We start from the raw sequence: 25543 nt of genomic DNA on the forward strand, positions 1-25543 counted from the left end.
AGAGGTCTAGAGATCTTAGAGATTTGTAAGAACAGATCGAACTCACCAAAGAAAGAACGGCTGCTATTACAGCTGTCCTGACGTGGCTCTGATGAAGACGTGGAGTTTCTCATTCTTTTCTCTTTGCTAGGTTGTGGCTTATCACTACTGCCAGGCTGACAATGCCTACACCTGCCTGGTACCCGAGTTTGTGCACAACGTGGCCGCGCTGCTCTGCCGCTCGCCGCAGTTCGCCGCCTACCGGGAGCAGCTGCTGCGCGAGCCGCACCTGCAGAGCCTGCTCAGCCTCCGCTCCTGCGTGCAGGACCCCATGGCCTCCTTCCGCAGGGGGGTCCTGGAGCCCCTGGAGAACCTGCACAAAGGTACTGAGATGCTCCCCGCGCCGCCACCAACCCCCCGTGCGCCTTCTTTTATTACAGTTTTAAAAATGACACTTAATTGGATCTGGGCATTCAAACAAAGCGATGGATTCCTCTGTCTACATTACTTCTTGAGCTGGAGAGAAGAGGTGGGGTCTGGAGAAGCTGGGAAGACTGAGAATCATGGAATGATTTGTGTTGGAAGGGACCTTAAAGCTCATCCCATCCCACCCCCTGCCATGGCACGTACCACGTACTGTTCCAGGTCTGCTCCAAGCCCTGTCCAGCCTGGCCTTGGACACTTCCAGAGATCCAGGGACAGCCACAGCTTCTCTGGGCAACCTGTGCTAGGGCTTCCCCACCCTCACTGGAAGCAATTTTTTCCCAATATCCCACTTTACTTTCCCTTTTCTTGCTTCTTTCATATCCCAAACCTGTACTTGGAGTTCTCACAAGGTGAAAACAAGCAACCAGTTCCATTCACAGCATTGCTTACAGCTCCATGTTCGGATTTATTTGTGTAGGAGTGACTTTTTTCCCTTTTCTGCCACTGTTTAGTGGGCTTTGGACAATTCTGAAGCTTTCACTGGGGGCCTGGTATCATAAGTCCACAGACAACCTGTGTAAAGCTTCTAGAGGAGCTGGTGACAAGCCTTGTCCTGATTGCAGACTTAGAGTTTTTTCTAATACAGCATTGATTTTGTCTTCTTTTCTTTTTCCCCTCCGCATGTTACACCTAATTCATTGTGACAGTCACTAAATTTAAGATATTTGCTCATTGCCATGAAAACTGTCAGAGCATTGCAGAATTCAAGACTGTTGTCCTGCAGAATCATGTTTATTGCTGTGCTTTTGCTGCATCTTTGCTGCAAAAATAGTTCAGATAATTTTGTTAGCGCCCTACACACTACAGTGTAAGATCCAGCATGAAACAGATGCAGCTTCTGCCAGGTTCAAAGCCCTGATGTTCAAATCAGCTCTTCAAAACTGTGTCCAAGCTCTGAGCAGCAGCATCTGGGTCCAGCCTGCCCAGTTCCACCAGGCACAAAGCATATGTAGAGCCAGCACAGCATGACAGCAGTTGGTTTTCCTGGCATGGAGAAATGTCACTGTGGAAGGAGCGTAGTGGCTCTTTCCTATCATCACTTAGCAAAAAGAAAAAGGAAAAGGATACATCAGCAACTGTGTCTGTAAAGGAAAGTAATTCCTGATTATTAGAGTAGCTCTTTGGGAGATGTTTCAGGTCTTGAATCCAGAGTATTTTGGAATATTCTTATTTTTCTGATCATGGTTTAAAACTCTGTAGTGATGTTGCAGTACATTATGGTTGTGTGCCTATAGCCTTTCCAATAAATGCTTTTTTCTCTTTACTCTCAGAGAGGAAGATCCCTGATGAAGATTTCATTATATTAATTGATGGTTTAAATGAGGCTGAATTTCACAAGCCAGATTATGGAGACACTATAGTATCGTTTCTGAGCAAAATGATTGGAAGATTCCCTTCCTGGCTGAAGCTGGTAGTGACAGTCAGGACAAGTCTACAGGTACGTTGAGACCCAAAACAGGGATAAACTGTCATTGTCGTGATGGACTTTGGTAAAGAAGAATTCACTGGATGTTCTGGATTTGCTCAAGACCTTTTATTTCAGGTTATCCTTTTGGCCTTTTTATTCTTGGCTTTACATCCATGTCCCCAGGCTCACTATACAGCTTTGGAAGGATGTAATCCATCATCACTTATTCATGTCAATAAATGTTCATCAGCAAGTAGTTCAGATCATTTTGGTAGACAGCTCACATGCCAATAGGCCCCGACTCATGGAGCCATCAGGAAGGCAGGACCTGGTGTCTGTCAGCCTGTGGAGCTAAGGAACATCCTCAGCTCCATGTGGAAGGACAGAGGAATTCAGATCTTCATTCCTTCCAGCGTGACCCAGAGCATGATGATTTCAGTCTGATTAGGCCAAGGCGTTACTCAGCTCAAGACTGTCATGAGCACATGTGGAAGCTCAGCAGGGAGCTGAGCCCCTGATGGGTTCCAGCCCCTCAGGGCAGCCAGTCCCCACACAGTCCTTGTCACTGGTAATGGCAGCTGCTTCCTAAGATCCAGGAGAGCACAGGCTATTTTATTTGCTGTTCACTTCCAGGGTCCATTTTTTGCTCAGTAATGGAGTAAATTAAATATCATTTGGAGAAAATTGTTTTGTAATTGCAAGTAAATGGCATCCCAAGGGCTTGAATTCCTCATTTAATTAGGGCTTTTGCATCCCTAAAGTCTTCACTGCAGCTTAAGTTTGCACTGTACTCTTCCTCTGTATTTTGTTGGAGAGCTTCTGGCTTTTCTGGAGTCAGCCTTGTACAGATCTGTTGTATCACTTCTCCTCACAGTGGCTGAGAGCACATGAGACAAGAATTTCTTTGGAGAGGCCTTTGATGATCTTTGTTTTCTGTTGAATCAGGGAGTTAAGGAGATGAGCATGTCCTGAGTGCAGTATCCTGCAGGTAGATGTAGTTGCTTTGCCATGGAAAATACTCGCTGTTATCTGTCCTGATGTTTCTGTGCATCTGTGGATGTGGAATGCAGACAGATGCTCCCAGGAAGTTCTTGGTCTCAGCTTCAGCAAATTTCTTGCAGCCTCAGGCTTGTCCTCTGGATATTCATTTCCTCTGACAGGACAGCAGAAGGGATGGAAGGTCAATCTCTGGTTGGGAGGGATGGGAATAACAAGGGCACTGCTCTGTGTGAATTTACCAGCCCTTTCCATGGATGTACTGTTAGAAACAGTGTCCCTTGTTTTTATTTCAGTCATGTTTCACACACAACCTGCTTGATTATAGATGAGAGTGTGAGGCCCTGAGGGCACAAACTGTTTGTGTTTTTGCCCTGATGGAAGGTCTTAAAGGAGTCTCAAAGGTGCTATTGTAATAGAAATTAAGTTTACTTAATGAGTAGTAAACACTGCCAGCATGAGTATCTTTCTTTCTTTCTTTCTTTCTTTGTAGGAAATAATTAAGCTGTTGCCCTTCCACAGAATATTTTTGGATAGACTGGAAGAGAATGAAGCCATCGACCAGGACTTGCAGGCATACATCCTTCATCGGATACACAGCAGCTCAGAGATCCAGAACAACATCTCGCTCAATGGCAAAATGGACAACACTACATTTGGCAAACTCAGTTCTCACCTCAAGACCTTGAGCCAAGGGTCCTACCTGTACCTGAAACTTACTTTTGATCTTATAGAGAAAGGATACCTAGTTCTAAAGAGCTCCAGCTACAAAGTGGTCCCAGTGTCCCTGTCTGAAGTGTACCTGCTGCAGTGCAATATGAAGTTCCCAACACAGTCTTCCTTTGATCGGGTCATGCCTCTCTTGAACGTAGCAGTGGCTTCTCTGCACCCATTAACAGATGAACATATTTTTCAGGCCATTAATGCAGGTAACATTGAGGGCACTTTGGAGTGGGAGGACTTTCAGCAGAGGATGGAGAACCTTTCTATGTTTCTTATCAAACGTAGAGACATGACGCGAATGTTTGTTCATCCCTCTTTCCGAGAATGGCTTATTTGGAGAGAAGAAGGTGAAAAAACTAAGTTTCTTTGTGATCCAAGGTAAGCAAATGCTCTGAGAACTCAGATGTTACTAGTATGTTACTCTACACTGTTACCTGAATCATTTTATTTTACAAGGTTGCACACAGTTGCAGTTACCCAGCTTTGCTTTGTGTACGCTGTAAGTCTCCACATTCTGTACTGATCACCTGAGGTCTTTATGTTGTTCATGGAAAGAAGCAAGCACCCGTGGGCACACACCTGACCTGGCAAACATAACAGTCATTTTTAGAATGAGATGTTCCTCAGAAGGCCCCAGGCTGTCTAGTTCAGTTATCACCAGGGGCAGGTTACTCATGCCAGCTCAGTCCTGGAGAGGGGAAATCATCATCCCTTTCTCCAAAGGTATCAAAAGCACAGGAAGTGGAAGATGAGAAGTGGAAAGATGAGCAGTGTGGATATATCTTTTGCAGTTGCTTCTTTTTCAAGTTGTGCTCCTTGTAGTTCTACTAAATGTTTTTTTGAAAACAAAATAAAGAGCAGAATTGTTCTGTAGTGATTTTGGACTGTAAATGCATCTGTAATCTCTGTCCTGACAGCAGCTGAGTTCCTGGTTTAGCTCACAGCAAACAGAATTTAGTCATGGTTAGGTTTATATTCTCTAAGCCCAGTGATCTCTGTCAACAACATTACTTTTGTTTCTAGTGGCAAGTGGAAACAGATGATCTGACTGCAATTCTTGTAATTTATCCTCATAAGTTTTGCTCCATTTTTCTGCCCATTTCTTAAAATGTGATCATAATAATCAGGGAAACACTCAGATTCAAGGATGTGCAGTGACCCAATGGTTCCTCCATCCCAGTCACTCCCACCTTGTGCTACTGGTTTGGGGTGGTCTGGCTGCAGGAGAGCTTGCTGTCAGCTGGGTGAGGGGACAGCAGCCAGTACTCCTGGCAATTCTCACTGATCACACAGCACCTCAGAATGATCCATAACAGCAGCAACTCAGAAAAATCACTGCTTTCCAAATCACTGCTTTTCATCATTACTGTGAAAATAGAATCCAGGTGCAGGATGCTTCCCTGGTGGGTGAGGAGTATATTGGGTGCTGTGGGTGGTGGCAGTGCCTATGGCTGGATAACCTGGGGGCTGTGGGTCCAGAAATTCACAGCGGTAGCCTGTGAAAATTTGTGTGCATCTGGTTTGTTCACAGCCAGATGGATTTCTTTCTGCTTACTTGGGAATTGAGAAGACATGACAGCTGTACAGAGCAGTTTGACCGTACCGTGTCAGCACGTGAAGAGTAAGGCTGCTGAGGCTGATATTTTTCTCTCTTCTTGTGAGAAGGGCTTTGAAGTGAAATGTGGGTTTGTGAAGCTGCTTTTATGTGACTGACCCTGACAGAGTGTCTGGGTGTGAGGCCATTACAAAGGAAGTTGGGATAATGGGCCTTGTGTCCACTCCTATTCTGGCACTACAGCTGGGATAATCTTCCTGATTTCATTAATGAGAGCGAGTTCTCATGTTCTCGGCGGCATGGAAAAGAGGGGAGAGGAGAGGAGGAACATAAAGTCCAGGAATTAACACATTTTTCTATGTTTTTAAGAAAAAGAGCAGATCTCCACCCTCCAGGGTTTTGGTTAGCCCATTGAGGTGCTGACCCTCTTCTTTGAACCCTCATTATGTGTTTGCTGTCCAAGCAAAGGCTAATTGGCTCTGAAGGGTAAGGTTCTCACTGCTGGTCTCCAGAGAGGAACCCCTCCCAGCCCCTCCATTTTTTGACACAGGGCTCCAGCAAGGGAGTTGTCAAAGCACTTAACCAGCATTGCAGTAACGACCTCCCCAGCCTGTCAGGCCAGCACATCAACCAAGTGGCTTCCTTGACAAATAATGTAAAACATTATATGGAAAGACCCAATCCTTTGTGACTGGTGCATGGAGTAAATGGTTCTTACTGCACATTCCTCCTACACTTGTATTTCTAAATCTAAATTCTGCTCTAATGCAGTGCTTCTTTCTACCCAGACTTAATCAGAAACTACTATGCAATTATTTTCCATGCTTTTACAACACTAATAAAATCTTTTATCCTTGTGCTGGTGCTGAAGGGGCTGTGAGTGAGACAGAAATGAATTGATTTACCCTGGCAAGGTAGTAAGAGAGCTGTAGCCAGATATGGACCCCAGAAGTGAAATTACTTTATCCAGGTTTAAGTATAAATATCTGAGTTACTTGTCTAGACTTGCTTTATAGTCAGAGGAGAGAAATTAGAGTGATTCATTTCATCCTGAGCTGAAAGGCTACAATAGGTCAGATGAGGAATGCCTAGGAAACATCTCCTCCCATTTCAGGATGATGGGCTCCCCAGGCAGTGTCTTCAGTACTGACAAGGGTGGATGAGGTGAATCTCTCCAAGCTGCACCTCTGCCCCACACGTGGGGCTTTGAAGCAGATTCACGGATTTTCTTTCCTTGTTCAGGAGAAGGATATTCTCAGTGCTGTTGCCAGTATGAATATCCCAATTTGGGCTTTTGTATCTCAGAGTGGCATTGGACCAATCAACATTGTGTGTGCTGGTGGTGGTGGCTGAGGGAAGAGGCTCTTTGTGCTGCGTGAGGGTGTCCTAGCATCCATGGGGCCACAGCAAAATGAAGCATTTTAGATCTTCACCTCACCCTGTGGCTTGGTGAAGCTAAACCTCACCTAATTTCAGGGGCCTGCCATGCTGGTGTCTGCTGCTCAGGCAGTCACTCCCATTTCCTTGAGTCCTTGGAGCAGTTCATCTGGCCTGTTTTGGCTGCTGACTGAGGTGAGCTGAACCCCGAAGCCCAGTCCTGGACTGGGGGGTCTCCAGGATCACTAGGGCATGGACATGCTGCCCCAGGGAGGTCACCTGTGTGGGTCTGGAACTTGGCAGAGGTGGTGCCTTTGGCGTAGGTTTGCTCCTGGTTGCTGTTCCTAGGGCAGTGGGCTTTGAAGGATGAGTGTTTTATGAACCCACAACAGGGCCATTTCCTTGCTTCTTGCCTTCTCTTCTACATCTGTAAACCAAATCTGTTCCTCAAACCCCAAATCAAGACACGCTGCATGGATGAACATGCAGCTGCAATCCAGGCAGGAGGATACAGCTCTCATCTAGCACCCGAGTTGTCATGGTTTCTGGCAGAGCTGTCTTAAAAGACAATAAGCTGTAGGTATTTTACACTTTGCTTTTTCTCTTGGGATCACATTGCAAGTAGAGACTTTTCCTACACAAAATTAATGTTTTTATGTATAAACCAGCAAAATGATAGAGTAAAAGCTTTAGAGCAAAATCAGGGGGTTTTGTTTTATTTTGATGGAATGCTGAATCTGATTGACAAATAACAGTCTTCAGTGTAAAGATAATTCGTTTGGAAAGTTGGGAGAAAAGCTGGTGCAAGTAATATTTCTGACAATTCAGGGATCCAACAAACAGCTTTAAATGGGGAATTGGTCCTTGCATTACATAGCTTAACTTCTTAAAAATTACCCCAGGTCAGTCATCCACATGAAGCTTACTTGGGCATTATGGTGCATGGATTAATTGATTTTCTTTCCCTTTTTTATTATAAGACTCTCAAAAGCTCTTAAAATACACTCAGACTGATTGTTAGCTGAAATGATCAAGTGTTCACCAAAACCCAGGGTAGGTCCTAGTTGTTTTTTCCATATCCATGAGAGATGGATTTTACTAAGCAGAGCATAGGCATTGTTTGAATTCAAGGTGAGGCAGAATAATGGGTTTAAAATTTATTTGAATTCCTTACATATTAGGCAGAAGTTTAAAAATAGTGCAGTGCCCACTAGTACCTTGTAGGACCAGAGATGGAATAATCAAGTATTCCAAATTGGTTGGCAGCAATGCCAGCTTTCAAGGGGCTGCCATTATTATTTAGCATTGCTTTACACTTGGAATTGCCTCCCTTAATGTCATTTTCATTTCTCTCTTAATGTCTTTTTCCTTGCTCCCAGAGTGCCAGTTTTGTAGCTCTGCAGGTGTTGTAGCTCACAGTGGGCTTTCTGATTGCCCAGGCAAAGGTACAGGCAGTACTCACCCCATCAGCACAGCCACAAGGGACCTGTTACTGGTTGTTTTGCCATCCCCAGCCATAGGCTGGATACCACAAGCCAGTGAAATATGTGAGGTCAGGTTATTTCCTTGTCCAGCCTGCTGACTGGTCATCTGCACTTACGCAAGGCCTGTGCTCAGTTAATGCAATTAATTACCAGATCACCGTGGGATCTGGTTGTTCAAGATCATTTCCACAGCTCTAATTTTGGTAGAAGTGTGGAGTGTGGTAGAAGAGTTGTCTGAGCTGTTACTTGGGGCAGAACTTCCTCTACACCCATTGCATGGAAACAAGAGTACAACATTTCTCACTCTTTTAATTTACCCTTCAAGCCATATTTAGTGAGTGCCCTATTTGTGAATCACAGAGATGAGTCCATCAGCATGTTCTCCAGTAAACTGGAGAGGCAAACCCAATCTGTTCACCAAGTATGGAGTGCTGACTCCGAGAATACAACTTTTAGGCTTCCAATACATCTTCCAGAATAAAGTTTTTTGTTTGCGTGACTTGGAACCCAGTACATTTTAAAATGCAAAAAGAATGGGCAATAACTCAACAAAGTGAGTATGGGAAATTTACTGTATGCAAATTCCACACATCCAGCATCTCAAGATGTTAACTCTAGTCAGAGAATCATGGAGTGATTGTGTTGAAAGGACTTCAAAGCCCATCCAGCTCCACCCTTGCCATGGGACACCTTCCACTACAGCAGGTTGCTCCAAACCCCATCCAGTCTGGCCTTGGACACTTCCAAGGATGGGGCAGCCACAGCTTCTCTGGACAACCTGGGCCAGGGCCTCACCATCCTCATGGGGAACAATTTCTTCTGAATATCCCATCTAACCCTGCCCTCTGGCAGTGGAAAGCCAGTGCCCCTTGTCCTGTTACCAGACTCTTGTCCAGTGTCTCTCTCCAGCTGTCTTGGAGTCCCTTTCTAATCTCATGCAGAAATCAGAGGTCAAAAATAAATTACTTAAGCCATTGGTAGCAAGCTGGGGATCTGTAAGACGGATTTAGCAGTGCAGTGAAGTGACTTCTCTGCAGGTTTTCCCCTGGACTGCAGTCAGAGATGCAGCTGCAATGTCAGTTGGAAGAGACAAAGAGAAAAGGCAGACAGATTATAAATGATGACAGATGAGATGGAGAGTAGATGTGATCACTACCACCATAAAGGACATCAGTAGAGCAGCTTGTTTTAACTGGCTCATTAGACATGCAGACCTCAGCATTGGGATGCAGCAGGGGGTTGAATATATGTAGTATCTTAAGTTACTGACCTCATAAAATTGGCTCTTTTTCTTTGCTTCTGGACTTTAAACTTCTGTCTCCTGGACCATTTTCACATCTAAATGGAAGAAAATACTCAACAAATAATCTGTCCTGTGGCACTGTGCCACCGAGAAGAGAGGAGTGAACCAGAAACTGATCAAAGGAAGAAATGTTACTGAATTTCTTCCTGTTATTTTATTCCTCCAGTATTAAGGCCCACTTTCAGAGCAAAATCATCTTTCATCAGTGCAGGAGAGAGTAGCCTTGACTGGTTTTTTTGAATTTTTTTATGACGTGAATTCCTTGCGAGTTAATTTGCAGTTATAACATCAGAGGGAAACTGCATTACAAAAAGTCAATAAATTAATTTAGGTGATAAACTGTTCCTTTGACAGGGGCTCCTGGAACTGGGCTTGGCCTTTCTGCAGGACACTCATGGATATACCCTTCTGCAAGGGAGGAGGCTCTGGGCTTTGTCAGAGCACACATCAGTCTCTGCACTGCAGTTATGACATTACACTGGGCACAGCTGAATAAAATGTGAATACACATCTTTTGAAGACCAAATTCACTGGGCACAGTGTCAAATCTCTTGCATTTGGAATGTTTGCATGGGATTTGCTGGAAGAAGGGAGATGTGGGTGTAAATCAGGGAATTTGGACTTCAGTAGATTCAGAATTGAACAGGACTGATTCTCATTTATTTTTTGCTTGTGTTTTACTCTGGTGCTGCAATGCCTTAACACTGGACTAATTTTATACCCTTTAAAACCTTTTTTACTGAGAACTGGAAGAGTTTAGATGACACACACATCTGGAAGCTTTTAATATTTTCTATTTTATTTAATCATTCTCCTTCACTTCTCTTTGGTCACACCAGTATTTTATCAGTGAGACTTTGCCCTTTTTCATCAGTGGCATGAGGAATGGGGTCACCTGGAGATGGTGTGTGAGGCACCAACATCCTGCATCATCTTGCTCTGCATCCAGAACTGTGTGTGACTCATGTTCGGGTGGATAAGGGACCAGTTGTGTAGAGATCAGATCCAGCATCTATTTATAAGTCCATGGAGTGACAGGACAAGGCAGAATGTCTTCAAACTGACAGAGAGTAGGTTTAAATTGGATATTAGGAAAATAATTCTTCCTTGAGAGAGTGGTCAGACCCTGGCACAGGGTGCCCAGAGCTGTGGCTGCCCCATCCCTGGCAGTGTCCAGGGCCAGCTGGGCAGGGCTTGGAGCAGCCTGGGACAGTGGAAGGTGTCCCTGTCCACAGCAGGGGGTTGGAGTGAGTGGGCTTTAGGGTCCCTTCCAACCCAAATCATAATTCCACATAACTTCATGTGCAGCCTTTTCTTACCTTCCTTAGAGCTGCTGTAGGTGTGCACTGGTTCATGTAGGATGTTGGAATGATTAGAGATTAATTTTTATGGTTTTTTTACATATATAAATGTATATATATGCTTAAACATATATAATTATGTATCTATATACACACTGTATATACGTGCACATACGTATACACACACACGTGTGTACCCATCTACTCCTGACCATTACAGAAGTTGATACAGGCACGGAGAGCTGATTAAAGCTATAGGAACTGAGCTAGCAGAGCTATTAATTTTTCACACACACAAAAAAGAAATCTTACAATAAAAATAGAAAAATCTCTGATGATAAACTCTGCAGTGGTGAAATTCAAAGCATATCATTTCACTGAGCTCCTTGATGTAGAAATCATTACTGCCACTCTGCTGTATTAAAGCAAAAAAAAAAGCCTGTGCTGTTGCAGCATGGTTTAGTTTCCAATTAATGTTGACAGAACAAGTATTTATCAAGCAGCTGAAAGCCACGGTCTGGGAAGCATTGCAGAGGTAATGTATTAGTCATGAATACTGTACTTTATTCTGGAGTAGTTCGTACATGCCTTATTCATAACACCAAAGTCATGTCTATAATTAAATTGAGGTAAATACCCTTCCAACTGCAGCTGAAAAGCAATTTAGGAGCTGACTGAGGAACCTGGACTGGTGTGTCAGGCTGGAGCTGCACTTCAGCTCTTGCTGCAAAGAGCAGGCACCTCAGAAGCTTCTGGATTTTCAATTCATGCTTAGGATTAATGCAGTTACAGATCCATTCAGACCCTTCCTAAACATTCTCAAAGAGTTTTTTGCCAACAAGCAAAAACCTGGTATTATTTGCTCTCCTGGGATGTGGAACAGAAGCAGAGGGCTGTGGCTGAAGATCCCTTGTGCACAGTCAGTCACAGAACAGAAAAATGCAGCTTCTGATCCCCTGCCTGAGGATCTCCCCAGAAAGGGAAGGAGCTGATGGCTGTGAATCATAAAACCTTAGAATGATTTGTGTTGGAAAGGGCCTTAAAGGCCATTCAGTCCAACCCACTGCCATGGGCAGGGACACTTTCCACTAGACCAGATTGCTCCAAACCCCATCCAGCCTGGCCTTGGACATTCCAGGGATGGGGCAGCCTCAGCTGCTCTGGGAAACGTGTGCCAGGGCCTCCCCACCCTTACAGGGAAGCATGTTTTCCTAATGTCTGATCTATACCTACTCTCTCTCAGTTTGAAGCCGTTCCCCCTTGATCTGTCACTCCAGACCCTTGTCCAAAGTTTCTCTCCAGCTCCCTTGTCAGTGACTTACAAGTTCTTGAAATTGCACCACCAATTTTTAGGTTGGAGTTGAACACCTTAGCCCTCTCAAAACCCGTCAGAGCATTATGAATCTGATAACTTGTTGGGATGGACCAGGTGTATTACAGCAATTACAGGCTTTCATAATCTGACTGAATGGGGCTGGGTTCAGTCCAGCAATTGCTGTTCTGCTTGACTTCCAGCAGTATCTGGCAGCACTCCAGCTGTTTTTCCTAGTCACTCATTTCCTTCTGATCTGTTTGTCCTTCCTTCCCATGGACATTTCTGGAGGTTAATGAGTGTAATGAGCAAATGCATTTGTCTGTCTCCTCCAGTAGGTGACCTGATGTTCTCCCATTCCAAAGACAAGGAGAGCCAAAGAAAGGCAAGGCAACAAGCTGGGGTTAACTCAAGGTGCTATAACCACTTTCAGGGCTCTTCTGTTCCAGCTTTTTGTGTTTTGTCCCTTCTGTTGGTGCTGTGTGGAGAATTCTGACAGCACAGATGTGTGGGATCTCAGGCACTGCCCTGTGCATGGGGGCACTGTGACGGATTTTCAGCACTCAGCTGAGGCACCAAAGCTGTGTTCAATGGGCAGAGTCACCATCTGGAGAGGCTTTTCCTCCAGTCATGGGAAGCATGGAGCAATGGGATCCTGGCACAGGGTCATGGGCCAGGCCAAGGTGTGGAGAGCAGCTTGACAGACAAAAACGGGGGTTTTCTTCAATTTCTTTGTATGGCCAAGTTACCCTAAGTGAAAGTACTACCAGTCAGTAAAAACATTTCAGAAAACAGTTGAGTTGGTGGTACCTCCATAAACAGAACTGCATTTTGTAATGAAGCACAACGGAATTCCCCACCAGTGCAACAGTTTCTTACCTGTAAATGGGATGTGGTGCTCCTGTCCAAACCAAACCTGTCCAAACCTTATAAGATCAAGTCCTACCTTATAAGAAAAATACAATTTGTTTTTCATCCCACTCCTCCAGTGTGGCAGCTGAGCTAGCTGTGATGAATAATATCTTAGCCCTGGCAACCCAGGTAGCCTATGCAGGAACCATAAACCTGAGACCAGGTGGGAGGCAGGATATGGAAATTAGCATGCTAATGGCATCATTCCAAAATAGGTCACGTCTCCAGTTCTAGTTCTCTGTTGCTTTAGGTCCTTTGAGATATAAAGTCATACCCCTATCCCCTGTTCAAGATTGGACCCCTGCCCCCAGATTACTTTATATATTTATTGTTATAATAACAATATTATTAGGCCCATGGCTCTTGGGATGCTGCCTCCCAAACCATGCAGTTGCTGTGTTTGGGACCAGACCACCATTAAAGTTCCAGTTTGGGGCACTCCATTGTTCCCGTCCCATTATTTTTGCCACGCTCTGCCCAGCCAGACCTGGAATCACCCTGCTGTACTCCAGCAAGCACATTCCTGCCCTCCCAGCACCATGAGGGCTGACAGAGCATCATTGGGCTCTGCTCACACCAATCCACGTGTTACCAATCCAAAAGGAGGTTCATTGGCAGGGCTCAGGGGGTACCTTGCCAAAAACCTGGCCAGGGCATTACAAGTCATCCACATTTTTTTCTGAGTTTATTTTGAGATGGACAGTAATTCACCCCGAATGGGGATGAGCTGGTAAATCCCCACTGCTGTGAAAGCTTGTGTCTTGTGCAATGTTTACTAGATGTTTGGCCATCCAAAGTATTTCTTTGCTTTCCCAGACAGGGATGAGCTAATAACATTTCCTGTCCTTAAAAGCCCTTTAAAAGCCACAGCTGATACCATATTTTATTTTCCTTGGCTGGAAGGGGTTTGATTGCTTTTAGTGCAGTCACATTTTTATGTACTTCCAGAAATGAAGTGGCTTAAAAAGACTCCCCTGGGAGCAGCCAGGGGCTTAAGGAAGAATATTTTTTATCATAATTTTGTTGGTAAAAACAAAAAAACATCACACCAGCCACTGAGGTCCCAGCATAGAGCCTCTCTGGCTCCTGCCCTGCTCGCTGCATCTCCTGCTGTGGCATCTACATGTGCCTGGGGGACCTGCAGGAGCAGGTATTTGCTGATCTCACCCAGAAATAGTATTAAAACTTCATAATTTTGCATCATGTGTGTTCTGTGTGTCTGTGGAGAGTCATCTTCTCGCATCTTTGAGAAGATTTAGCCATCTTGAACTTGCAGTGTTATTTTCTGTTTTATTCTATTTGCCTTAAACAGGACTTGATGTGTAGTTCAGTTAATTTGCTGTGGTTGTCAGTCTGGCTGGGCATTGCCAGAAGCATCTTTATTACTGGAAAAGCTAGAGAGCGTGTTTAGAAGGAGTTTTACAAAGAAATAAAGTTGTTACACTCCATGGGACTGTCCACAGGGTAATGAGTGCAGGTGTCATTTAAAGGACGTTTTATTCAAAGTGTGGATATTTTAAATATGCCATTTTCCAGTGATTTGAGGTTGGTTATGTGCTTTGCAAATGTGGTTCTTCTCTGTGAAATGACTATAAAAGTAACACTTCAGCTTTCATGACATTGCACCTCTTGTGTTTCTAAATTTACATCTGCTCATAGAAAATGCATTGGGGCTGTTTCTTGCTGTTGGCTGATGTCCGGGGGCTTTTGAGCTATCACCAGTAATAAAGGATGCAATTAGTTGTTGGTTTACAAGTGAGAATTCAGCCAGCCCTGCCTGTTTCCCAAAGCTGGATGTGGTTGAAGGATTAGCATTTTTGTCCTCAAAAGTTGTTTTGTTGGTGCAATAAGAAATACTAACATACTTGTTCTTCTGATTTTAGGAGTGGCCACACACTGCTTGCCTTCTGGTTTTCCCGACAGGAAGGAAAATTAAATAGACAACAGACTATTGAACTGGGACATCACATTCTCAAAGCACATATTTTTAAGGTAACAAAAATTCAAATGAAGGTTTACGCCAACCTCACCCGCAGCACTGGCAGCATTCAGTCTCGTCTTGTCGTGGGGTTGGTGTAAGAAGTGTGATTGCTTGAGGCTGTTGAAGCGTGTACAAGTGAACTTTAGAAAATCGGCCATGGTATCTAAGAAATCCTTAAAATTAAACCCTCCTTCAGATGGTAAATTCAGCAGATAGCCTCCTTATCTAAAATTGGTCTTCTACCATAAGATGTTTCTTGCCCTTGCCCAGGAAAGATGGGTTCCTGTAGCAGCATCTAGAAAAAAGGCAATCTTTTAAAAGGAGTGGTTTTGAAGAATCTAATGCAAAATGGAGGTTGCAGTGGGAAAATTTGGTGGTTGTTGAAATTGGCTGGTTGGTGCATCTTACTCTTCACACAGACATTTAAGACCTGGGTGATTGAAAGGCAAACTTGGATGTGAGTATCAATATGACTCATAAACTCAGTATCATTCTTCCTGCTGGTCTAGGCACCAGAAGGTTGGAATGAGAGGGTGGATTTGTAAGGTCACAGGAAATACAGATTTTCATAAACCTGTTAGGACCTGTGGGTGCTTAATACTAGTAAAAACAAGGCTATTTTTTAATCTGGTGTCTGTATGATTTTATAGACTTGAGGGCTTTGGCACTCTGGTTTCTGTTTCTAGAGCAAACAGGTGATTTCTGCCTTGTGTCAGTCCTGTTGGATTTATTTATTGTATTCCCTGTGCCAGACTGACCATCAGGTGTAGCAGCAGAGTCTCCTTGTTCAGTAAGATGATGGCTGGAGCCAAAGGGAGGAACCCCACATTGGTGCATTATCCTTCAGGGTATCAATTTCACATTTTCAGTTACATTCCCAAAGGCAGATTCAGCCCTGAGTTTACTGTTCAGCTGCCATTTACATTTGAATCTGGTTCCAAACCTTCTTCATTTCACATGTACCTAGTGGGAACCAACAACAGGCATTTAGACTCTGAGAAAATGACAATTTCCGTTAAGTGGGCAGGTTTCCAATAGATTCCAGGTTTAATTGAGCAGTATTTAAAATAATAGAAAATGCCAGTTAGCATATGACAAATGTGAGTCCAGCCTTCTGTTCATCACTCAGCAAAATCCTTGGGTTTACAACACTGCGGGAAGACCAGTGTCACAAGAGGCTGATAAGCATAACAGAATGTTGTTTACAAGTACTACAAAGTTTTGAAAGGGCTTGAATTAGCTGGATTAGAAATTGTAACTTAATGTTTTGCTTTTCCATTAATAGATCTGGTTTTATTGCTTATTTCAACAAGTGTTTACTGAGGATTTGTGAGTGTTTACTGAGCGAAACAAGAGCTGCTTTAGTTTCTGAAGGAGGCACTAGGTTGGAATATTGCAGACCATATTTAAGAGCTCTAGCATTCTTTAAAGAAAATATTTCCAAGAGTACCTGCACAGACTCTTTGCCAATTGTTACCGATTGTATTTGTTTCTAAACAAGCATTTTTCCCATTCAGGCTTTTCATTCTGGCTGATCTTTTGCCATTACCAGTGTGGCCATGGGCTTTCTGCCAAGTAGGGAGCATGTCAGGTTGTCAGTTCAGGGTGTTTTTCCTCAAGTTGCCATGTTACAGCAGCAGGCACAAAGATCTTTCCACAGACACAGAGATCCTAATTTTGAAGGTATTTATGGAGGCCTGATGCCTTTATAATTCCATTTTGTGTACCTATCAGGAAGCCAGGAGAATATTAGGCTAGAGCTAAAGTGTTTTGTCCACCCAGGGAGTACTGAGAGCTGGATATAGAGGCAAACTTGGATAAAACAGGGCAGAAAATTTATTTATCCTTCTCCAATCCTTCCTAGTTTGAATCCACCGGTACCTTAGCAAGGTGATGATGGAACACTTGGAATTTCCAGGTGTAAAAAAAGTAAGTGATGCACAGACACAAAGTGCTGACCTGGCATGTGAGTGGGAAGACATTTTGATGTTCCTATCTTCACTTCTGACTGAGATCTGATAGTTTTGTCTTCTCTTTGAAACACAAACATCCTCAAACAGTTTGGAGGGGGGGGGGGAAGAAAAGGCACAAATGCTTTAGTCTTTTAAATCAGTTGCAAGTTTTAACAGGAGCATATAGAAAGCCAACTTGAAAAGCCTGGTGTGGAACAAAAGGGCACAAAATGTGCAGTTGTGATACAAGAGGAGCCAAACTTCAGGCTGATGTATGTTTTGCAAATCAGCCAAAGAGAAGGCTTTAATTTCATCTTAAATTAGTTAAAATGTCAGTAATACAGAAGTGGGTAATGCTTGGAGCAACCTGGTCTAGTAGAAGGTGTCACTGCCCATGGCAGGGGGATGGAATGAGACGGGCTTTAAGGTTCCTTCTAACCTAAACCAGCCTGGAATTCTGGGATTCTGTAAGGTGCTGATGGCCAAATAGCAGAGGAGGCAATAAGGTAAAAACTAAAGATGCTGACAGCTGCATACAAGACAGGACAGGAAAAATGAACTGTTTGAACACTGGGGAAGTGGAGGCTGGCAAAATTGTTCAAATTGTCAGGCCGTACACTGCGCTCATGTTGGATGGTCTCAATGAAGTGGTAACCACTCATGGTATTTGGGTTTGATCTTGCGTGAAGCTGGGATTTGTTTTTGCTGAAGGGTTCACTCTGCTCCACAGTTCTGAAGAAGGAATTAGAAAAGCAAGATACGAGCTGTAAAATGAGAAATAGGGCAGGGTTTTGCCTGAATGGCAACTGAATGATAGTGGTATTGAATGTACTTTAAAGGATAAATGTCACTTTTTATGTCTTGCACTAATAGCCAAGTGTATATATATATTCAAATGCAACAGTTGAGACTTCTATACCATCTGTGATTATCTTCAGAGGGCTATTCTCAAAATATCTACCCTTTTCCTTGGTCCTGATGGTGATTCAGGCAGCTTATTTATGGGCTTGATAGTAGTGTAACTATTTTTAAATTATTTTAACTGTTTATTATAGAATTGCTTTCCCTTTCCCATTTCACCATCATCCTGAGTTCATGAAATTTAATATTGACCTCTAATGTCCTGCATTGTGTCATTTCAAAAGCAGCATTTAACAGTGGCTCAAATTCCTGAGCTCTTTTTCATCAATACAAGTTGGTATTTTTCTTGGTTTAGCTCCCTGAATTTTAAGGAAACAAGTACATGGAGCTGTTATTTATAAGAGCTTGCCTAATCTATTGCTTCTTTAGGTGATAAAACTATTTCAAGTGACAAATCTGTTGATGGCCAGGGTGATGCTGCAGATTATCCTTCACACAGAGGAATTAGAGGTTGCAGCCAAGTCCGGCAACAGGTTGGGATAACGATTCCCACACATCTTGCTTCAGAGTAAATAAATCTCACCTTATGCCGCTGGTTTTGTTCCACCAGCATCATCCCAGTCCCAGTCGCACAAACTGAAACTGAGGTCCTGTGTTTTGCAGGGTGTAGGTGCCCACCCGGCATGTGAGAAAGCAGAAATCAGGGTTTGTGTATCAAAGCAGAATTAAATGTGCTATTAAAGATGCCTGTGCAGTTTCCATGGAATCAACTGGCTTTCATGGGAAATCTGTAGCAGAGTGGCAGCATTCAGGGCATACTCACGGCATGGCTCCTGCTGGCATCACCATCCCACCCCTCTGCTCTTCCATCCAGCTGTTCACTTCCATCTGTTGGCTGTGGAGAAATTATGGCTCATTCCACAGGAGGGAGAAACCAGTTTAACTATGATCTGCCAATTAGGGATGCTGGAAAATATGTCAGACCTTCAATATATTATATACAACCTGATCATGGACAGCAAGCAACTAGAAAAGTTGGAGACAGTCTGGTACAAGATACTGCTCCAGGCTGTGGTTGAAAGTTCCTGAATTTATCTTATTGTGAGCAGATACTGTGTACTTTATTAAAAAAGAAAAAAAGCAGCAATCTGTGCTCCTTAACTTGGCATTTTGTGAGGGTGTTGAATGGAACTAGTTGCTCAGAGTTAAATCCTGCCTTTCCTAGACCTTGGAGATGGCTATATTGTCTTTACAAGTAATTCTCTGCAAGCTTACTAATTGATTATGAAGGTCATATATGGCAAATTGTCACATCTTGGTTGTAGTCATTATTGTCCTGAAACTCCTTTGAAGTCCAGAGATGCGGGAGGATCTGCCCAGTGTAACTGAGCAGATTTGTAAGCTTGGATCTAAGTTACTTTCTCTTTTTCAGGGTCTGAGTAAAAAAGTTGGGGTATCTTCCTCCATCCTGCAAGGGCTTTGGATCTCCTACAGTACTGAAGGTCTTTCAATGGCTTTGGCATCTCTGAGAAATCTCTACACCCCCAACATAAAGGTACTGGAGGAGGGGGAGAGCTAAAGGGGTTCAAATTCACACAAGAAGCTCCAGCAATGGGCAGTGACCATGCAGAGTATTATTCACTGGAGCTGTGTCTAGTGTCCTAGCCAGGCTGAGCAGTTTGCTGGGTGTTTGTCCTGAGCCAAGGAGATGCCTTTAGTCAGTTGAGATTTTTTTTTACCATTTGGGGTAGTCCGTCAACTCCGCTGCTTTGACCAGGGATCTCCTTTTCATTGCAGTGAGCAAATAGTGAGTTTGTGCCTGTGAAAAATGGGATTTTCCCTTCCCAAAGATGTGGAATGCAACAACTGATGTTGGAACTTGACATGTAAAGGGCTTTGGCTTAGATAGGCATAAACTCTGAGGTGACATCAAATCTAACAGCAGGTACTCATGTGCTGGTTCAGGCACTTCTTTTGCAGTGGTAAGATGAATGTGTTGACTTAGGTGAGCCCATCTCTACAGCAGAAAGGACTTCAGACAGAGACAGAGGTTTGAAATTGTTTTCTCACATGGAAGGATGTTTATCCTAGGTCCTTCCCACGCAGGCAAGGTGAGCTCAGTGTCTGTCCCCATGTCCCTTCCTTGTCACTCTCTAGCATCAGGTGCAGCCTTTTCCACTGGTGCTGAGTGCCAAGGGAGCCATGCAGTGGGACAGCCAAGCCAGCTCTAGAGAGGAATCCTATGGGAAGGGTGCTGAGTACAGCTCTCTCCACCTGTGTGTTTTGATTCCCCATCCCTGCCGTGTTTCCAGCTGCTGCAGCAGAGCTGGAGTGACTTTATTCCAAAACAAAGGGTGGCTGCACCCTTCAGACCACTTCCTAGCCAGTTGGGAAATGAATAAACTGCTCCATCTGCATCATATGGGACCGTCTGTTGGGCAGATGTTTTTACTCAGTATTTCATGTCCTTTGCTGTTTGCCCTGGTTGCTGTTGTGGTGTTGCCCTGACCATGAGCTCCTGTCTCTCTGTAAAGCTCAGCCAACACCTCTCCTTCCCTGCACAGGTCAGTCGGTTGCTGATTTTAGGAGGTGCAAATGTGAATTACCGGACAGAAGTTCTGAACAACGCCCCTGTTTTGTGTGTCCAATCCCACCTGGGGTATGCGGAGATGGTGGCTCTGCTCCTGGAGTTCGGGGCCAATGTTGACGCTGCCTCGGAGAGCGGCCTGACCCCGCTGGGCTACGCGGCTGCCGCCGGGTTCCTGAGCATCGTGGTGCTTCTGTGCAAGAAACGAGCCAAGGTAAGGGAACCACGCTGCTCAAAAGCTGGTCTAAACACTGTGGTCTCGATTTTCTGAGGCCTGAAAGTTTGCTGGCTTTCCCAGGGGAACTTCTTTGGCATTTTCTCTGGGAAAGCCACCAAACCTTCAGGCCTCAGAAAATCGGGACCACACCACGCTTGGGCAGGAGCTGTACGCAGGACATGGAACACTTACAGGGAACATCTTCCAGCAGATGAAGCCAGGAGGCTGCTTTTGGTGTTGTTTTTTTCTGTTAAAATGTAGTAGGTCTAAAAGGCCCACATTGACACCAGCTCCTGGAAGTCAGTAATCAGTGTCTGGAATTCAGGTCTGAGGTAGTAGCTGCTAGTGATGCTGCACTGGTGACCTGCATAGGGATGTTGTGGAGAAGTCCTTGAACCTCACAAGGTTAAAATGGCAACACTGCTTTTCCAGCGCAAAACTCTTTAAATATCTCCCTGAGACACATTTTCCAAAAATTTTGATCAGACTTGTCCTAGAAAAATCCCCTTTGTTTAGTTGTGTGATGAGTGTTTGGAGTTTTAATTGTATATAATGAGTCAAGTTGAAATACTTTGTTGAAGAAGAAAATTATGCTGATTTTTGAAGTGGAGCCTCCTGGAAACAATTTGTGGTTTCTCTATATCTTTAATTCAGTTCAAAAGGCAAAATGGGTTTGTGTAGTTTTGGTATCAATGTCAGGATGACTGAGGGACTGCTGGGTTGCGTTGTCTGTAATCATGTGAGGACAGTATGAAGGAAAGAAAAGAAGTTTGTTTTTGTTGGATATTTTGAGAGAGTTTAGTGACAGAAGTCCTGCCACTCATAGTTTTCCTTGAACATCCCTAACAATACTGAGGAAATAGCCCAAAACACAGTTTGGTGTCATTTGAAGACTGAGATATTTGCAGAAAATTGCAATACTGATTACTGCAGGAGTTGGGAAAGGAGAAATACTGATACATTATTAATTTGAGTGTGTTATAATATATGAAGTATTTCTCATATGTAGTTTAGCTGTCAGGCCCTGGCACAGGGTACCCAGAGCAGCTGTGGCTGCCCCATCCCTGAAAGTGTCCAGGGCCAGGTTGGACAGGGCTTGGAGCAACTTTGGACATGGGAAGATGTCCCTGCCTATGGCAGTGGAGTGGAATGAGATGGTGTTTAAGGTCCTTTCCCACCCTAACTATTCTGTGATTTTGTGAATTAATATTAGTAAAAATATGTTAAAATAAGTATTATTTATTATTTTTTATAATAGTACACTGCAGAGCACAGAAGGGGTTAACTGATAACTGACCTGCCCTTCTTGTGTTTTCCAAGTATCCCTGTTGGGATAGTATTTAGAAATCCCAGTTGATGTATTCAGGCATCAAGTTGAAATCATGCCCCAAAATACAACCAAATAAGTTCCTCCAGGGATGTCAAACCCTGTCTCTAATTCCTGTTGATTGTGCCTGCACTGCGTTCACGTTACAGTGTCTGACTGCAAGCTAAAGCACTTCTGGGACTCTCAAAAGAACTGAAACCTGGAAAACAAACTGGTTTTCCTTTTGTAAATATGGCCAAAGGAGATAATACCAGTGTGTATGATTTCAATGCACAAGAAAATTTGAATGCTGGACTTCAGGACATAAAGGAAAAAATATTTTTGTAGCCTTTGAGTCTGAAGAAAACAGAAGAAACCTAAAAATGTAATGGTATCTTACCCAAAGCAAACATTTGTGGCCAAGATAATGCCAGAGCCTGGGCCATTGCTTTGGAAATGTTTGGTTTTTGGTCATGGAAGTGATAGTTTACCAGAAAAAATGCACATTTTTCACATGTGGCATTATTTTGAAACTGGGGTTGGAAGTTCTGAAGAAGTGAAGATATGTTGATCGTGATTTTGTTCAATTGCATTGTTTCATCTCTTTTCAAGGTGGATCATTTGGACAAGAATGGGCAGTGTGCCCTGGTCCATGCCGCCCTCAGGGGACACTTGGAGGTGGTGAAGTTCCTGATCCAGTGCGACTGGAGCATGGCAGGGCAGCAGCAGGGGGTGTTCAAGAAGAGCCATGCCATCCAGCAGGCGCTGATCGCCGCCGCCAGCATGGGCTACACTGAGGTAGGACCCGCTCTGCCTCTGCAGGGAGGGAAACCAAGGGCTGGCCCACTCCTGCCCACTCACCAGAGAAAGTCTGGAGGTGGAGTCCAGAGTGCTTCTGTCCTGCACTTCCTCTCTGTCCCATGCCAGTGGGACACATATTCACAGATCCCTTGGCAAACCCTGTTGTCTGGGCAGACGTCCAGGAGAGGAAACATAACAAGCCTTTAAGTTGTCAGAATGAACTTTTGGAATAAACTTTTAAGCAGAGATAAGACGGATGGGCGCACGTTGCCTACACCACTCCTCCAGCGCGGATGGGGAGCGCGAGAACTTGTAACTTTGGACTGTGTGTTGGGGGAGAGAAGAGCCAGAGAGCTTCCTCCTGCCATCCTGACAAAGATTTGTGGTGGGGAAAATGATACATAGAATAATTTAGGTTGGAAAAGACCACTGAGGTCATTGAGTCTAACCATTAACCCGGTGCCAAGCCCACCACTGCCATTAGTCCCCTCCACAGAGCCCCAGCGACCCATGGCAGCCCCTGTTCCTTCTCCTTTCCTTGAGAATGAGTTCTTTCCTACCAAATACCTCCTCTCAGCCTCACCTCCTCCAGGAGATGCATCCACTGCACACACCAGGTCATCTCCAGCTGAACAGGGAACTGACCCTACCAGGTCTCATCATGTGCCGTCAAGTCAAGACACTTGGTTTGGTTTTTCTGCTTATACAGGAACAACAGGTTCAGTGATTAATCTCAGGAAGAGTATTTCCTTGATCTCAGGGTGCCAGGCAGAGACTGTTCTCTTACTTCTGTGTATTCCAAGCAGCTTGTGTATTACACATTGATGTCAGCAGTTCCTGTATAACACATTTGAGTTCATGATCTGACACATCATTTTGGTTTAGATCGTCTCCTACCTGCTCGATCTTCCAGAAAAAGATGAAGAGGAGGTGGAGAGAGCACAGATCAACAGCTTTGACAGCCTTTGGGGAGAGACAGGTGATTTCTGTAGAAGCTGTAGCTTCCCTTCCCTTCCCTTCCCTTCCCTTCCCTTCCCTTCCCTTCCCTTCCCTTCCCTTCCCTTCCCTTCCCTTCCCTTCCCTTCCCTTCCCTTCCCTTCCCTTCCCTTCCCTTCCCTTCCCGCCTGCTTGTTTCCATCTCTGTTGTCCCACACCTCTGGCCCCAAAAACACCAAAAGCTGGACTAACCAGACATCTGTAAGTTTCTCTGTCAGAGAGGGGTTTCTGAGTAACTGGGGCAATTGGGAATGTGGATTTGTGATTGATGAATCACACACAAACTGGGGAGTCATCTCAAAGGAATATGCACTTACACGTTAAAATTGATATAGGTAAGATGGGAAAATGAGCAAAAATGAGGCAACCACCAAGCTGAGAAGCCTTTTGTCTACATGAAACAAGTCTGTAAGTTCATACGAAACTCAAGACTCTCTTTCACATAACTGTATTATTATTAATATTATTTTCCCAAAAACAGAGACTTTAAATAAATTTGGAGAGAAGTACAGGTTTCTACCTAAAAATAGCATACTGCTCTGAAAAACTGAATCCTGGCTTGTCTGGGTTTTGATACTTGTTGTTCGTGTCTTATCTTCCACAGAGCAGAGCCAAGTGCCTGGCTCGATGGTATCAGCCAGATATCATCCAAATGGCAGTGCCAAGTGACATCATAAGTTTAGGAATTGCTGACAGCACACTATAGCCAACTCCAGATGGACTATTTCCCCCTGGGGTAAAACTAATATCAAAACCCAGCAGAAAAGTGTCTGAGTCACTTATGCTATCTCCATCAGAGTTGGAGGTGCAAAAAATATCTCCATCAAACTGTTTGTCTTGTTGCTAGGCTGTGAAACAGATACACATGGTGGATAGGAGCAGTTTAATGATTCCTTCTCCAGATAAAGTTGTTTTTTCTACAAGAAAACACAGCAGCAGATGCAGAATATGCTGTTGCAGATCCCTGGTGTAGGAGGCCATGGTTTGATATTGCTCACTGATGGAGATGGGCACATCCACACCTGAACCCCATCTCAGACTCTGTTTCAGCTGTTTTGAGAAATACAACAGTTGTGTGGTGTTTATGCCAAGACTTGGTTATTGCGTGGTGAGTAGTCCTGGCACTACATCCTCGTGGAAAAGCTGCAAAATGAACATTGCTGTTTACCAGTGCAGGATCCTGGTTGCTGCTCCTTGGCTGGGCTCAGTGGACTCGCCTTGGTTGTGCTGGGCCATGGGAGCTCTCCAGCAGACAGTAAAACTTCAAAGCCCACGTTCATCCTCCTTAGTTCCTCCTGGAGGAGCAAGGTCTGGCTGCTCAGTAGCACAGGAGCTTTTGAGCTTCCCTTGAGCTGGAGCCGCAAAGGACAGACTGGAGCCACGTACCCACACTAGTTGCTTGGACCCTGAGGAATAGAGCAGCAGAAAGATGTGTCTTCTGAGGCAGAAGGGATTGCAAGGGAGAGTGGAGAAATTGTGGATCAAATCATCCTGTTGCAGTACAGTCTTCTCCAAAGAACATGTCCTAACAAATACCAAACACTGGAGTGATTTACAATATTTTTTACTGTTGCAAACGTAAGTAATTTTGATGTAAAATACCTCAAATTAACCTGCAACATTTCAAGTGCAGGCAGGTTTAGAAGTAGAACCCAGCAGCCCTGCATGCCAATCCCTCTGCCTCCTTCTATATTTGTAGCTTACGTTTAAAACCCACATGGATCTGATTATAGATTTTGCAGAATGTTCTGCTTGTGGCAGCAAAATGATTTGTCTTTTAACTCTTGGTGTCTCAACCCCAAGAGAAGAAAATTCATCCATAATATGGAAGAGAATTGAGAATTAATTAAATCCCCCAACATTAACAGAGTTGCAGTTGGAAACCCATCAACACCTTGTAATCAGCCAACCCACAGAAATGTACTTCAAAGAAAAAACAAGCGACATCAGTCAGAAATAGACTCCCACCTTCTGCTTCAACTCCTACCAGAAGCAGCAGAATGTGG

The 25543-nt window shown here is 44.1% G+C and overlaps 1 protein-coding gene across 9 annotated transcripts in view; it reads left to right on the forward strand.

Moving 5' to 3' along the window:
- The window catches only part of TANC2 (tetratricopeptide repeat, ankyrin repeat and coiled-coil containing 2), a 151485-nt gene that overhangs the window by 108293 nt on the left and 17649 nt on the right, over positions 1–25543 (forward strand). For all 9 annotated transcript variants that reach the window (XM_063403620.1, XM_063403621.1, XM_063403623.1 and 6 more), the window contains 8 exons: positions 131–362; positions 1737–1903; positions 3363–3970; positions 14720–14828; positions 19063–19185; positions 20195–20431; positions 22353–22538; positions 23427–23520. In XM_063403620.1, coding sequence (XP_063259690.1) covers positions 131–362; positions 1737–1903; positions 3363–3970; positions 14720–14828; positions 19063–19185; positions 20195–20431; positions 22353–22538; positions 23427–23520 — 1756 coding nt within the window. The remainder of the gene's footprint in view (positions 1–130; positions 363–1736; positions 1904–3362; positions 3971–14719; positions 14829–19062; positions 19186–20194; positions 20432–22352; positions 22539–23426; positions 23521–25543) is intronic.

This window comes from Prinia subflava, chromosome 8 (assembly GCF_021018805.1).
Source record: "Prinia subflava isolate CZ2003 ecotype Zambia chromosome 8, Cam_Psub_1.2, whole genome shotgun sequence".
Classification (NCBI taxonomy): Eukaryota; Metazoa; Chordata; class Aves; order Passeriformes; family Cisticolidae; genus Prinia; species Prinia subflava.